This window comes from Artemia sp. Qi Xiang Cuo, chromosome 20, assembly GCF_049724085.1.
Source record: "Artemia sp. Qi Xiang Cuo chromosome 20, ASM4972408v1, whole genome shotgun sequence".
Taxonomy (NCBI): domain Eukaryota; kingdom Metazoa; phylum Arthropoda; class Branchiopoda; order Anostraca; family Artemiidae; genus Artemia; species Artemia sp. Qi Xiang Cuo.
Genome location: NC_142813.1, coordinates 22,200,808 through 22,215,141, shown reverse-complemented (window position 1 = coordinate 22,215,141; position 14,334 = coordinate 22,200,808). Strand labels below are relative to the sequence as shown.

At 34.8% G+C, this 14,334-nt stretch overlaps 1 protein-coding gene across 1 annotated transcript in view; it reads right to left on the bottom strand.

Moving 5' to 3' along the window:
* zip (myosin heavy chain 10) overlaps window positions 1–14,334 on the bottom strand; it is a 230,892-nt gene that overhangs the window by 213,886 nt on the left and 2,672 nt on the right. Inside the window, exon 2 of the mRNA XM_089106054.1 lies at window positions 13,814–13,970. Within this exon, the coding sequence (XP_088962180.1) occupies window positions 13,814–13,970 (157 nt within the window). The remainder of the gene's footprint in view (window positions 1–13,813; window positions 13,971–14,334) is intronic.

Below are 14,334 nucleotides of genomic sequence, written 5' to 3'. Positions count from 1 at the left end.
TGAGGACATTCTTCTACAACCCAGGGGGCAAGGGTTTTGAGTTATGCCCTGGGGGAATATTAGGTTTTTATAAAAGGCGTTGTCGTAGAAACTTCAAGAAAGGCTCATTCGATGGGAAATTCAAAGGGCTAGTGCCCTTTTTATTAGTCTAAAGTGATTGGAGGGCAACTAGTCCCCCCCCCCGCCAATCATTCCCCCAAACACATCCAATCAAAATTTTTAGATAGCCATTTTATTCAACGTAGTTGAAAGTTTCACAACCCTCAGGGCAAGGGTTTTAAGTTATGCCCTGGGAGCATGTAAGGTTTTTATTCAAATAGATGTTGTAAAAACATCCAAAAGGGCTCATTCAATTGAAAATTGAAAGGCCTATTGCCCTTTTGATAGTCGAAAGTGATTGAAGGACAACTAACCCCCCTCTTACCCACCATTTCCCAAACATATCCAATCAAAATTTTGAGATATATCCATTTTGTTCCACGTTTTCCATAAGCACCTTATATGCCCCCGAGGCATAAATTACAATCCCCCACCCTAAGGTCTGTTAGGGTGGTTGTCATCCTCTAAGACCGAATTTCCAGAACTTTCAACTACGTTAAACAACATGGCTATCTCAAAATTTTGATTCAATGTGTTTGGGGAAATGGTGGGCGTGATAGGGGTGTTAGTCGCCTGTATATCACTTCCGACTATTATAAAAGGCACAAGCCACTCCAATTTCCAGTTGAATTAGCGCTTTTCGAAGTTTCTACGACAACTTCTTCGATACGAAGTGCCCTGCTCTAAAGGAAAAAATTATATAGTACATTGTGCCAACATCGTTCTTATATGCCCCCAGGGCATAACTCAAAACCCTTGACCTGAGGGTTGTGGGGGAGTGTCCTCCTCTTTACTTAGTCTCCATTTCTTGTCTCGTTCTCGAGTATGCCTGATCTTTACTTAGGCAGCGCGATCGTGCTGCCTATGATTTATACAACAACTTTCTAAAATTTTGATTGGATGTGTTTTGGAAAATGGTGGGCGTGAGAGGGGCGTTAGTCGCTATCCAATCACTTTCAACTATTAAAAAAGGCACTAGCCCTTTCAATTTCCAATTGAATGAGCCCTTTTGAAGTTTCTGCGACAACGCTTTCAATAAAAACTTTATATGCCCCAGGGCATAACATACAACCCTTGCCCTGAGGGCTGTAGGGGGAGGGGTTGAAATTCCTCAAAGACCTAATTTCCAAAACTTTCAACTACGTTGAATAGAATGGCTATCTAAAAATTTGATTGGATGTGTTTGGGGAAAAGGTGGGCGTGAGAGGGGAGTTAGTTGCTCTCTAATCACTTTCGACTATTAAAAAGGGCACTATCCCTTCGAATGTCAAATCGAATGAGCCCTTTTTAAGTTTCTACGACAAAGATTTCTATAAAAACCTTATATGCCCCAGGGCATAACTTAAAACCCCTCCCCTGAGGGTTGTGGGGAATTGTCCTCTTAAAAAACCTTTTTTCTATCTGTCAATCAACTAAGCTGAACAAAATAGCTATCTCAAAATTTTGATTGGATGTGTTTGAGGGACTTATGAGCGTGGGGGGGGGCTAGTTGCCCTCCAATCACTTTCGATTATTAAAAAGGGTACTAGCCCTTCGAATTTCCAATAAAATGAGCCTGTTTTCAAGTTTCTACGACAACGCCTTCTATAAAAACCTTATATGCCCCCAGGGTATAACTTAAAACCCTTGCGTTGAGGGTTGTGTGGGAGTGTTCTCCCCAAAAACATATTTTCCGTCTAGAAGACAACAACACCAAAAAACATAGTTATCTCAAAAGTTTGTTGGGATATGTTTGGGGAAATGATGGGCGTGGGAAGGAGGGCTAGTTACCCTTCCAAACTTTTTAAATCTTAAAAAGGGCACTAGCCATACGAATTTCCAATCGAATGAGCCTGTTTAGAAGTTTCTACGACAGCACTTTCTATAAAAAACCTTATATGCCCGTAGGGCATAACTTACAACCCTTGCCCTGAGGGTTCTGGGGGAGTATCCTCCTCAAAAACACATTTTCTATCTGGAAATCAACTACGCAGAACAAAATTGCTATCTCAAAATTTTGACTGGATGTGTTTGGGGGAATGAGGGGCGTGAGGGGGGGGGCTAGTTACCCTCCAATCACTTTCGACTATTAAAAAGGGCACCAGAACTCTCATTTCCCAATCGAATGAGCCCTTTTTGAAGTTTCTACGACGACCCCTTCCATATGAAGTGCCCTGCTCTAAAGGAAAAAAAATAATAAATAGTACATTGTGCCAACATCGATGCTCTCAGGGCATAACTTAAAACCCTTGCCCCGAGGGTTGTGGGGGAGTGTCCTCCTCAAAAACATATTTTCTATGTGGAAATCAACTACGCTGAACAAAATGGCTATGTAAAAATTTATATTGATGTGTTTGGGGAAATGATGAGCGTGGGGGGGGGGCTAGTTGCCCTCCAATTACTTTCGACTATTAAAAAGGGCACTAGCTCTTTGAATTTCCAATCGAATGAGCCTGTTTTGAAGTTTCTACGACAACGCCTTCTATAAAAACCTTATATGCTCCCATGTTATAACTTAAAACCCTTGCCCTGAGGGTTATGGGGGAGTGTCCTCCTCAAAAACATATTTTCTATCTGGAAATCAACTTTAGGTTGAAATCTTAGGTAGAAATCAAAGTTAGGTTAGGTTAAGTTAGGTTAGGCTAGGTCAGCCTACGTACGCGCGCGTACGTAGGCTGACCTAGCCTAACCTAACTTAACCTAACCTAACTTAATCTAACCTAACCTAACCTAATCATACACCTAACTTTTTGCCTGTCTCTCACCTAGCCTAAGCTAACCTAAGTGAAGCGTACGTAGGCTAACCTAACCTAACTTAACCTAACCTAATCTAACCTAACTTAATCTAGCCTAACCTAACCTAACCATACTCGCCAGAAAAGTTTAGTTTAAATTAAAATGAGCGCTCATGAAAATTTAACCTAACCTAACTTAAAAATTTATAAATGTTTATATTTATTTATTAATATTTATTTATACCTAGCCTAACCTATTGTTTTGGAGGTTAGATGAACGAGTTTGAACGATTGCCTTTAATGATAGAACGAGTCACTCATTTTCTAATTTAAAAATTTGAGGGGTAAATCCATAAGACAAAGGAGCTAAAATTAAATTTAAAATTAGAATACAACTTTAAATTTTTCATCTCTTTGAGAAAAAACCAGAACTGAAGTGGAACCTTTTTATTTTCTTGGAAAAATTAGAAGAGAACTTTGAATTTTTTATGTCTTTGAGAAATTAAGAACTGAAGTGGAAGCTTTTTTCATTTTCAATGGTAAAATTCAGAATTGAGCTAACTTTTTTACCTTCTTTAAGAAAATTCAGAAGAGAACTTGAACATTTTGCACTTCTTCGAGAAAACTCAGAATTAAAGTGATGCACCTTATCTTTATGTCGAAGATTCAAAATCAATGCATAACTTTTTCTATCTTCTATGAAAAATTTGGAACAGAACTTTAAATTTTTCATCTCTTTCCAACAAATCGGAACTGAATTTAAGAAAATTAGAATTAAAGTGAAACTTTTTATCTTCACTGGAAAATAATCACAATCATAGTATAACTTTTCCTATCTTCTAAAGAAAAATTTAGAACTGAACTTTAAATTTTTTATGTCTTTGAGATATTATGAACTGAAGTGGAAGGTTTTTTCATTTTCATTGGAAAAATTCAGAATTTAGCTAACTTTTTTCTCTTCTTTAAGAAAATTCAGAAGAGAATTTGAACATTTTGCACTTCTTCGAGAAAGCTCTGAATTAAAGTGGAGTTCCTTATCTTCCGGGAAAATATTCACAAGTATGGTATTACTTTTTCTTGTTTCCACCGAAAAATTTAGAATTGAACTTTAAATTTCTTTATGTCTTTGTGAAATAAAGAACTTAAGTGGAAGATTTTGATTTTCTCTGGTGAAATTAGAATTGAATTGTGTTTGTTGGTAAAATTCAGAAGAGAACTTGAATTTTTCTTCACTGCGTTGAGAAAATTAAAAATTGAACTAGAACTTTTTATCTTCCGGGAAAATATTCACAAGGATGGTATTATTTTATCTATCTTCCATCGAAAAATTTAGAATTGAACTCTAAATTTCTTTATTTCTGTGTGAAATAAATAACTAAAGTTTAAGATTTTTGTTTTCTCTGGAGAAATTAGAATTGAATTGTGTTTGTTGGTAAAATTCAGAAGAGAACTTGAACTTTTCTATCTTCTATGTAAAATTTGGAATAGTATTTTAAATTTTTCATCACTTTGAGAAAAATCTGAACTGAAGTGGAAAATTTTTATATTATTTTGGGAAAATAGAATTGGTCAATAACCTATTTCATTTTCAATGAGAAAATTCAGAATCGAAGTTGAACTTTTCTTCTTCCGAGAAAATATATTGAACAGAACTCTAAATTTTTCATCTCTTTGAGAAAGGTCGGAACTGAATTTAAGAAAATTTAGAATTAAAGTGAAACTTTTTATCTTCATGGAAAATAATCACTATCATAGTATAACTATTCACATCTTCTACAGAAAAATTTAGAATTGAACTTTAAATTTCTTATGTCTTGGTGAACTTAAAACTGAAGTGGAAGCTTTTTATTTTATCTGGAGGAATTAGAATTTAAATGTGTTTGTTGGTAAAATTCAGAAGAGAACTTGAACTTTTCTATCTTCTAATTAAAATTTGGAATAGTATTTTAAATTTTTCATCTCTTTGAGAAAAATCTGAACTAAAGTGGAAAATTTTTATGTTATTTTGGGAAAATAGAATTGATCAATAACTTATTTCATTTTCAATGAGAAAATTCAGAATCGAAGTTGAACTTTTCTTCTTCCGAGAAAATTTATTGAACAGAACTTTAAATTTTTTCATCTCTTCGAGAAAAATCTGAATTGAATTTAAGAAAATTTAGAATTAAAGTGAAACTTTTTATCTTCACTGGAAAATAATCACAATCAAAGTATAACTTTTCCTATCTTCTACAGAAAAATTTAGAACTGAACTTTAAATTTTTTATGTCTTTGAGAAATTATGAACTGAAGTGGAAGGTTTTTTCATTTTCATTGGTAAAATTCAGAATTGAGCTAACTTTTTCTCTTCTTTAAGAAAATTCAGAAGAGAACTTGAACATTTTGCACTTCTTCGAGAAAGCTCTGAATTAAAGTGGAGTTCCTTATCTTCCGGGAAAATATTCACAAGTATGGTATTACTTTTTCTTGTTTCCACCGAAAAATTTAGAATTGAACTTTAAATTTCTTTATGTCTTTGTGAAATAAAGAACTTAAGTGGAAGATTTTTATTTTCTCTGGTGAAATTAGAATTGAAATGTGTTCGTTGGTAAAATTCAGAAGAGAACTTGAATTTTTCTTCACTTCGTTGAGAAAATTTTAAATTGAACTAGAACTTTTTATCTTCCGGGAAAATATTCACAAGTATGGTATTACTTTTTCTATCTTCCACCGAAAAATTTAGACATGAACTCAAAATTTCTTTATTTCTTTGTGAAATGTATAACTGAAGTGGAAGATTTTTTTTTTCTCTGGAGAAATTATAATTGAATTGTGGTTGTTGGTAAAATTCAGAAGAAAACTTGAACTTTTCTATCTACTATGTAAAAATTTGGAATAGTATTTAAAATTTTTCATCTCTTTGAGAAAAATCTGAACTGAAGTGGAAAATTTTTATATTATTTTGGGAAAATAGAATTGGTCAATAACTTATTTCATTTTCAATGAGAAAATTCAGAAACGAAGTTGAACTTTTCTTCTTCCGAGAAAATATATTGAACAGAACTTTAAATTTTTTCATCTCTATGTGAAAAGTCGGAACTGAATTTAAGAAAATTTAGAATTAAAGTGAAACTTTTTATCTTCATGGAAAATAATCACTAACATAGTATAACTTTTCCTATCTTCTACAGAAAAATTTAGAAATGAACTTTAAATTTTGTATGTCTTGGTGAACTTAAAACTGAAGTGGAAGCTTTTTATTTTCTCTGGAGAAATTAGAATTGAAATGTGTTTGTTGGTAAAATTCAGAAGAGAACTTGAACTTTTCTATCTTCTATGTAAAATTTGGAATAGTATTTTAAATTTTTCAACTCTTTGAGAAAAATCTGAACTGAAGTGGAAAATTTTTATATTATTTTGGGAAAATAGAATTGATCATTAACTTATTTCATTTTCAATGAGAAAATTCAGAATCGAAGTTGAACTTTTCTTCTTCCGAGAAAATATATTGAACAGAACTTTAAATTTTTTTATTTCTTTGAGAAAGGTCGGAGCTTAGTTTAGAAAAATTTAGAATTAATTTGAAACTTTTTATGTTCATAGAACATAATTACAATCAAAGTAAAACTAATAAAATCTTCTAAGGAAAAATTTAGAGCTGAACTTTAAATTTTTTATGTCTTGGTGAACTTAAAACTGACGTGGAAGCTTTTTATTTTCTCTGGAGAAATTAGAATTGAATTGTGTTCTTTGGTAAAATTCAGATTAGAACTTGATCTTTTCTATCTTCTAAGAAAAATTTGGAACAATATTTTAAATTTTTCATCTTTGAGAAAAATCTGAACTAAAGTGGAAAATTTTATATTATTTTGGGAAAATAGGATTGATCAATAACTTATTTCATTTTCATTGAGAAAATTCAGAATCGAAGTTGAACTTTTCTTATTCCGAGAAAATATATTGAACAGAACTTTAAATTTTTTCATCTCTTTGAGAATGGTCAGAACTGAATTTAAGAAAATTTAGAATTAAAGTGAAATTTTTTATCTTCATAGAAAATAATCACAATCATAGTATAACTTTTCCTATCTTCTACAGAAAAATTTAGAACAGAACTTTAAATTTTTTATGTCTTGGGACTTTTCTTGTTCCGGGAAAATATTTGGAATAGAACTTTAAATTTGACTCTTTGAAAAAGGTCGGAATTGAATTTAAGAAAATTTAGAATTAAAGTGAAACTTTTTATCTTCATGGAAAATAATCACTAACATAGTATAACTTTTCCTATTTTCTACAGAAAAATTTAGAACAGAACTTTAAATTTTTTATGTCTTGGTGAACTTAAAAGTGAAGAGTAAGCTTTTTATTTTCTCTGGTGAAATTAGAATTGAATTGTGTTCTTTTGTAAAATTCAGATGAGAACTTGAACTTTTCTATCTTCTATGAAAAATTGAGCCTGCTAGTAGTATCATTATCTCTAAAATTATTTTTCTTACATCTCTGACCTTTTTAATAGATATTCTGAACGTTTGACGTTCTAGCATACCCTTAAAATAATGAAAACTTAACAAAATAATGCATAAGATATTTTTAATGTAAAAAGGACATGTAGAATATTGATATAAAAATATGTTAAATACATTATTATACATTATTAGTACACTTGCGCTTCACTTTCCGTCAATTCATCTTTATATTCATTGATGATATTGTCTGCTAATGTCCTTTTTATTCTGCCTGCGATTTCACTGTCTATTGTCACATTATTTTTACATAGATAGCAGTTTTGGCACATTGACATGATATGATTTATGATGTTGATGCAGCTGTATGAATGTCTTCTTTTTCCTTTTGCTTTCATTCGAATGCTAACACCGGAAGAATTGCGATAAGATCTATCAACGGCTAACATGCTACCAGAACCATTAGCTAGAAGTTGACCCTCTTCATCAACTATTATTTTTAAGTTGGCATTCTCTTTGACTACTAATTTCTCTGGTAATGTTACTCTCGCATATCCACCACTTGCATGATGGAAATTCTTGGGTACACCAAAGGAAATTAACTCCTCACTGTCATGACAACGTATGCATACATTGCCAATAAGATCTCCACATGCACTCGTTTCATAGTTCAGGTATTTTTCCTTGTCAGCGTTCAACACGACAATGATTTTTTCATGTGCACATACTTTCGTCGAATCATTCATCTTCACTTTTTACAGATATGAATTGTGTGTTGATCCTTCCACTGTGTAAAAAATACTGATTTAATGCATGCAATAAACTAGGTAGTGTCGATAACCTGCCATAGAGTACCAGTGGAAAAGCCCGCGTCGTGTCCATGAACAAGCACAGAGTACGATTGGTAGAGCCGTAAGCATATTTCATGTCATTTTAAGATACGTAAAAAGTTAAAAAAAAAATACCATGTTAAAAAATTCAAGAAAGTATTTACGAATTGGGGAGGGGACTCTTTGAGGTTGGAAAATGGGTTTAGGAATGACATTATGGATGGAACTTGTTCAGAAAAGATATAATAAAGCCATAAAAAAGTATTAAAAAAAATGGAGAGGGGGCTCTTTGGGGGGCCCGGGGAGGGTGTTTGGGAGACCCTTGGGGGAGGGTGGGAGCCCGGGGAACCTTTGGGGACCGGGGGGTTCCTTCGGAATTGGGGTATGGGGGGGGGGGTTTGGGGGATAACATTTCGAAATTTTTACTTTTTAGTTTACTTTTTTCGGCGCATCCCTGTGGTGCATTCCTGCGGCACCTCCCCTGCGGCGCATCCCCCGACCCCTCGGCGCATCCCCCTGCGGCGCATCCCCATGCGGCGCTTTTCTGGTCCGCGGCACTTCTCGGGCCCGGGGGACCTTTGAGGACCGGGTGAGGGTCTTTGAGGGTCCGGGAGGTCCTTTGGGAGCCTGGGGGAGCTTTGAGGACCGGGGGCTTCCTTCGGGGTTGGGGTGGGGGATCGGAACCCTTTGGGGTTGGGGTAGAGGACCTCACAACACTGTTCAAATGGAACTTGTGTATTATAACGACCACAGAGTTTCACCCTCAAATTCTCTTCTAAAATCTTTCCTAAAATCTTCTTTCAAAATGTCTCTAACTGTTTCGCCGAAATAATTCCATAAATGGCTAAAAGGGTTTCGCCCAAATAATCCCTAAACGTAATTTCAGCGTGTTCCTTTTGTTTTTGGCATCTCTGCGCTAATGCATTTCAAATTAATAAGAAACCTGATTCCCGCGCTAAAATAATTCATCGCTAAGATGTTTCTTGGAGAATTGTTACCATGGCCTTTGGTTATTAATATCCTTTGGAGTTCGACCAAAAGAGTTGTTTCCGAGGCAATGACATTAATGACTTGGATCTATTCCTGGAGAATCGTTTCTAGGCGAAAATTTTTAAAGTCTGACAGATGATGTCATTGGTTGATTGATCTGTCAAGAAAGGGGAATTAATTTGTTGTTTCTAAGGGGAAATATTGATTCTCGATAGGTGAATTGAGGTCGACAGCACAGGTGTTCCAAGGTCGATGTTGTTGTTGTTGTAAGTGCACGCTCTCAGCGAATGTCAAGGTCGATGTTGTTGTTGTTGACACACTTGGAAAAAGAGGTCATTGACCCCATTAACCACGTGTTCTCCCTAATGACTCTATGCCCATATTTGGTGTTAAAAAAAGTTATAGGTGGCAGCAGGGGTGAGGGATGGGAGTAGAACCTCCCCCTCTACTACTACCGTCAAATGTTTTACTTTTACTATATCATTCTATTGTTAGCCCTTATTTATCGTATGGTTGTATGCTATGGACTAGTAGTTTTATTTCAAGTTTTAGAAAGGTACAAATTTTACACAATAAAATAATTCGCATTTTAGGTAATTATATTAAGTTTGAAAATAGCACTTTGAATTGCTTTACAAGTTTGAAAATTTTAAATATGTATCAGTTACGGGATTACCAGCTAGCAATTCTTATATATCAATGTTTGAATAAGTGTTCACCGGAGGTATTTTGGGAATTTTTTAAAGCTAATTCATCCTATCACTGTTATGAGACTAGAAATGCGAATGACCTTGCATCTGAGCTCCGGAATACTCAACGTGCTGCGTTTCTGCCTCGTTTTGTGGGACCGGGGGTGTGGAATTCCCTACCGGATGCTATTAAACAAGCTGATAAAGTAAGCCAGCTCAAGAGTAGATTGAAGCGTTACCTTTTGGGTTATAATTTGAATGATTAGAAATTTCAAAAATGTTTGGTAGGAAAATTGTTTGGACAGATAAAGGTCGGATTTTCGCGAATTTACCCAGCCAAAGCGCACGGAGTCGGCTCTATAGCCTAGATGATATTTGTTGATTTTGTCATAGTTGATTTAGTTAGAAGTGATCTTTTTTTTTTTTTTTTTTTTTCTTTTTTCTTTTTTTTTTTTTTTTTTTTAGTAGATGATGGGTGATATGTTGATTTAATTCAAATGCTGATTTTCCCCTCAAAGAGATAGTTGTTATGTGAATGTAGAGCTTTATAATAATGGATTTGCAGCCATCGTAAACAAACCTTCGGGTTTTTGTAGATGGCTGCTGTAAATTTGTTTGTATTTTTTATGTTAAATAAATTAATTTGAATTTGAATCGCTTTCAAGTTAGATTATTATCAGAGATTTTATTTGATTGCACAACATTATTTTGTGGACGTATGTAAAAACGATCAGAATTAATTATTTCATCATAAATGGGACTTAGAAAAGTTTCTCTAGTGTCTCTATTGAGAGCAACCTTTTGGTGAATGTACTTTTTTATTTCAACTGCCTCCCTGAAAACTTGCGTGAGACCTTTAATGGGGGCAACAATGGAGGTTTGGTCGAACAAAATGAAATGGTGTGGACTCTCATACACATGTTGAGCCAAGGCGGAATCAAAAACCTTAGGCCTTTGGCGTAGCCTCATGGCCTTGTCGATTTAGGACCTATGTTCAGATAACCTCTCCCCCAATTACTGTTGGGTTCTACCAACATAAAAACAGTCACATCATTTTATCATGATTAGCCAGTGTGGTCTCAGAAATTATTTACGAATGGAAAATTAAAAAAAAAAAAAACCTCTCTAATAAATCTTTATAAATCTGTTATCAATTCCCGAAGCATAAATTCATTCTAAAAATGATAATAAATACCAAAAATAATAACCACAGGTTATCTTAAAATAAACAAAACTGAAAACGTTATAGCTTGTGATCTACATTTCATTTTCTTCTGTCATAGCCCATGGACCGTTTCCCGACGCGACCCCTAAGTCACAATTTATATTAAATGCATTCATTTTTAAATCAATTTTAAACGACAAATGGAATTCATTTAACCTATTTTGCCCCCCCCCCCCCTAAAAAAAATCTTGGATCCGCCCCTGATTTCTCATAGGTCACATTGTATCATGAATTACTAATTATAAAATGATGTAGATAGCGATGTTATTTTTGCAGATTGGATACTTTCTGTTCAACTTGAATTCCTTAAATTTCCCGGTACATCTTAGAATGATTAGATATAAATACTGTAAAGCTTATAATTTAAACTTCTTTTATAATGTCAATTTTGTTCGGAGACAGTCAGGCCTCATGGGCAAAACTGACAATGATTAAATTTAATGATTCATTTAATTTGAATTATTACCATTTTAGCAATTGTTACCATTACCAAATATGTACCCTAAAATGAAGAGGTACAACAGACTTAAATGCATCATTTTGAGTGGTAGAGGCCAAGGAAAAAACCAAGGGTCTTCCAATCATACAGAGCAGGAAATCTTGCGTGATTCTAATTTAAGGAAAGTAGATATCCACCTTGCATTTTTTAGTGTTTAGATGAAATATTTGTCTTTAAATAGGCCATTTCCCTGAACTTGGTGCCCTTACCCCTAGGACTACACACATTATGTTACCCCAAGAGTTATATTTTAAGACTTATCGACCATGGTGATAAAAAAGGTTACTTTCTGAAGTTTCAACCTGACGACATTTGAGGTAACGAGGCCACTCAGAGAACAAATGCCAGGCGGGTTGCCCTTTGGTCTATTTTGGTCTTTCGAAAAGGGCGCTATATATAAGAATTTGACATGGACAGCCAGGGTTGCCACCTGTAGCACCAAAGTACTATTTTAGCACCATTTCATTATGTAAAGAACTATAGCACGTGTTCAGGGCTGCCACCTGTAGCACGAAAGTTCTACAGCACTTACAGTCAATTATTTGACTGTAAGACCAAAAATCACTGCGTAGCACGCGGATTTGGGCAATTGTGGCCCTTTAGGAACTGATCGAGGTGGCAACCCTGCTAGTAATATGTTAAATTTTCAGAGAACACAGCATATCCGCGGCACAAAGGAGACGTCGCATTTGGTGGATTTCATCACGTAGTGGAGAGTATACAGTTTCTCGCGAAAATTTGAGTGTTCCTTCCAAACTGTTTCACATTTGCTGCAGAATAAAACAACAATATTTACAGGCAGCAACGACAAAATGATAAGACTAAGCAAACTGCATCAAAAAACTAAAAATTTCAAAAATTCCCAAAACCTCGGGCCGAAAAGCTTTTTTTCCAACTTGGCCACCACTTCCTATTACATGTAGGCCTAGTATTCGGAAAAATATAACGCGTTTTTGATCCAAATCCTTTTCCTAACTCAGCCCACCTACCCTTAACAGAAGAGTTTCGGGTTCACCCACCCCTTGGAAAATGTCGCCATTTTGGTCGAAAATGAGTTATGTGTATGTCATGGGTAAACCCAGCACGAGGAATCGAATGGTGAAGTCAGAATTCTCCTATCTTCTACCGTTCCGAAGATAAAAAAGAGACATACGCCACTTTTGGACACGGATCGCAGCTCGGCTGTAATAATTAAAAGGGCGACATATGCCATTTTGGTCAAAAATAAGGTATGTATATGCAGGTGGTAACCGTAGCACGGGGAATCGAATGGTGCAGTCAGAATTGTCCTATCTCGTACAATTTTGAAGATAAAAATGAGACATACACCACTTTTGACCTACCTCACATCCGACAACTGTGATAATTAAAATGGCAACATGTGCCATTTTGATCGAAAATAACTTATGTATGTGTTATGGGTAAATTTAGCACAAGAAATCGTATAGTGTAGTCAGAATTGCCCTATTTCTTACCGTTACGAAGATAAATAAGAGACACACGCCACTTTTGGACGAGGACAAACTTTGAAGTCTAAAAAGAGACATGCACCACGGACAAACATTTTTCCGTTTTTTGGCTCTCCTGAAAAGTTACAAAAAATGGCGCATGTCACCCTTTTAATTATCACAGCCGATCTTTCGGTGCAAGAATGTTGTCTTGCACCGTTATGCATAAAATTTCCAATTATGCATGGGTATCTGCTGTTTAACCTTTTCTTTTTAATATTTTCTGTAAGAATACCAAAATACTTTTTTCTTAACTGATAAACCATTAGTTATTGGGTATTTGTTACATTGTAGAAAGTTCTCTAGAAACTGCAGCGATAATTTAAACGTTACGAGTAAAAAGAACTACAATAAAATATAAAGTGAAAAAAGGCTTGTGTTTTAATGTTACTCTTGCAACATTAAAACACAATGTTTCAACAAAATTTTAATGTTGCTCTTGCTGTCAGTTAAAAAAAAACTTGTTCTTTTTTTATTGAATAGATCTTAAAACCTCTTTTTTACAGTAAAAGAGAAGTACCTCCTGACTATGGGAGGGGGGAGGGCGTTTGAACTCCCTCCCCCCGAAATGTTTGTCTGACTCGTAAAAATGTAACAAAAATGGATATATACAATTTTTTTTTTTAATACAAGTACCGCTAGTCTTATTATTTCACAATTAATAATGGAAATGCACTGTCAAGAGCTGATCACATTTTTCATTCTCAAACCTCAAAAAACGCTGTAAGTGGAGTAAATCGATTTAGAATCTGAAAGGTTTAAATTAATTAAAAGTTAATTAAAAGAAACCAAAGAAGAAATTGAATCATTTACTTACCCTGTAGCATACTCCTGTAAGCCCCATCAGTAATAGCAAAAACGTGGGGTGGTACCTCGTGCCTTTTTTTCCCTTTATATAATTCAATTACTCGCTCAGTGTAAATTGGCAGCCTTCTATAGGGATTAACAACCACACAAAAGAGTCCAGAGTAAGTCTAAAAAAGTAACAAAATAAGTCAAAGCTAAAATACAAAGACAGAAAATACCATAGCTTTGACACTTAATAGTACCGATTTCAAGACCTTACGCTTCAAAAGAAAAAAATTCACCCAGACCTGTAAACAGAGAAGGGAGGAGGTTCTTCAGGCCCTTGTTTCTTTAGCTTTGAGGTATTATACTTTTCAGCATACTATTTCTTGGAGAAATTTCAAATGGGGGTGGATAACTGTCTACCTAATTTCAAGTAAACCTCTGGACCTTCAATTTTTAGGACTGTTCCCCGGCAAGTTAATACAAAGTTTACCAGTCTCAGGCGATCAATGCTAAGCAAAAAAATCGGAATTCCGGGGAGTTCACAAG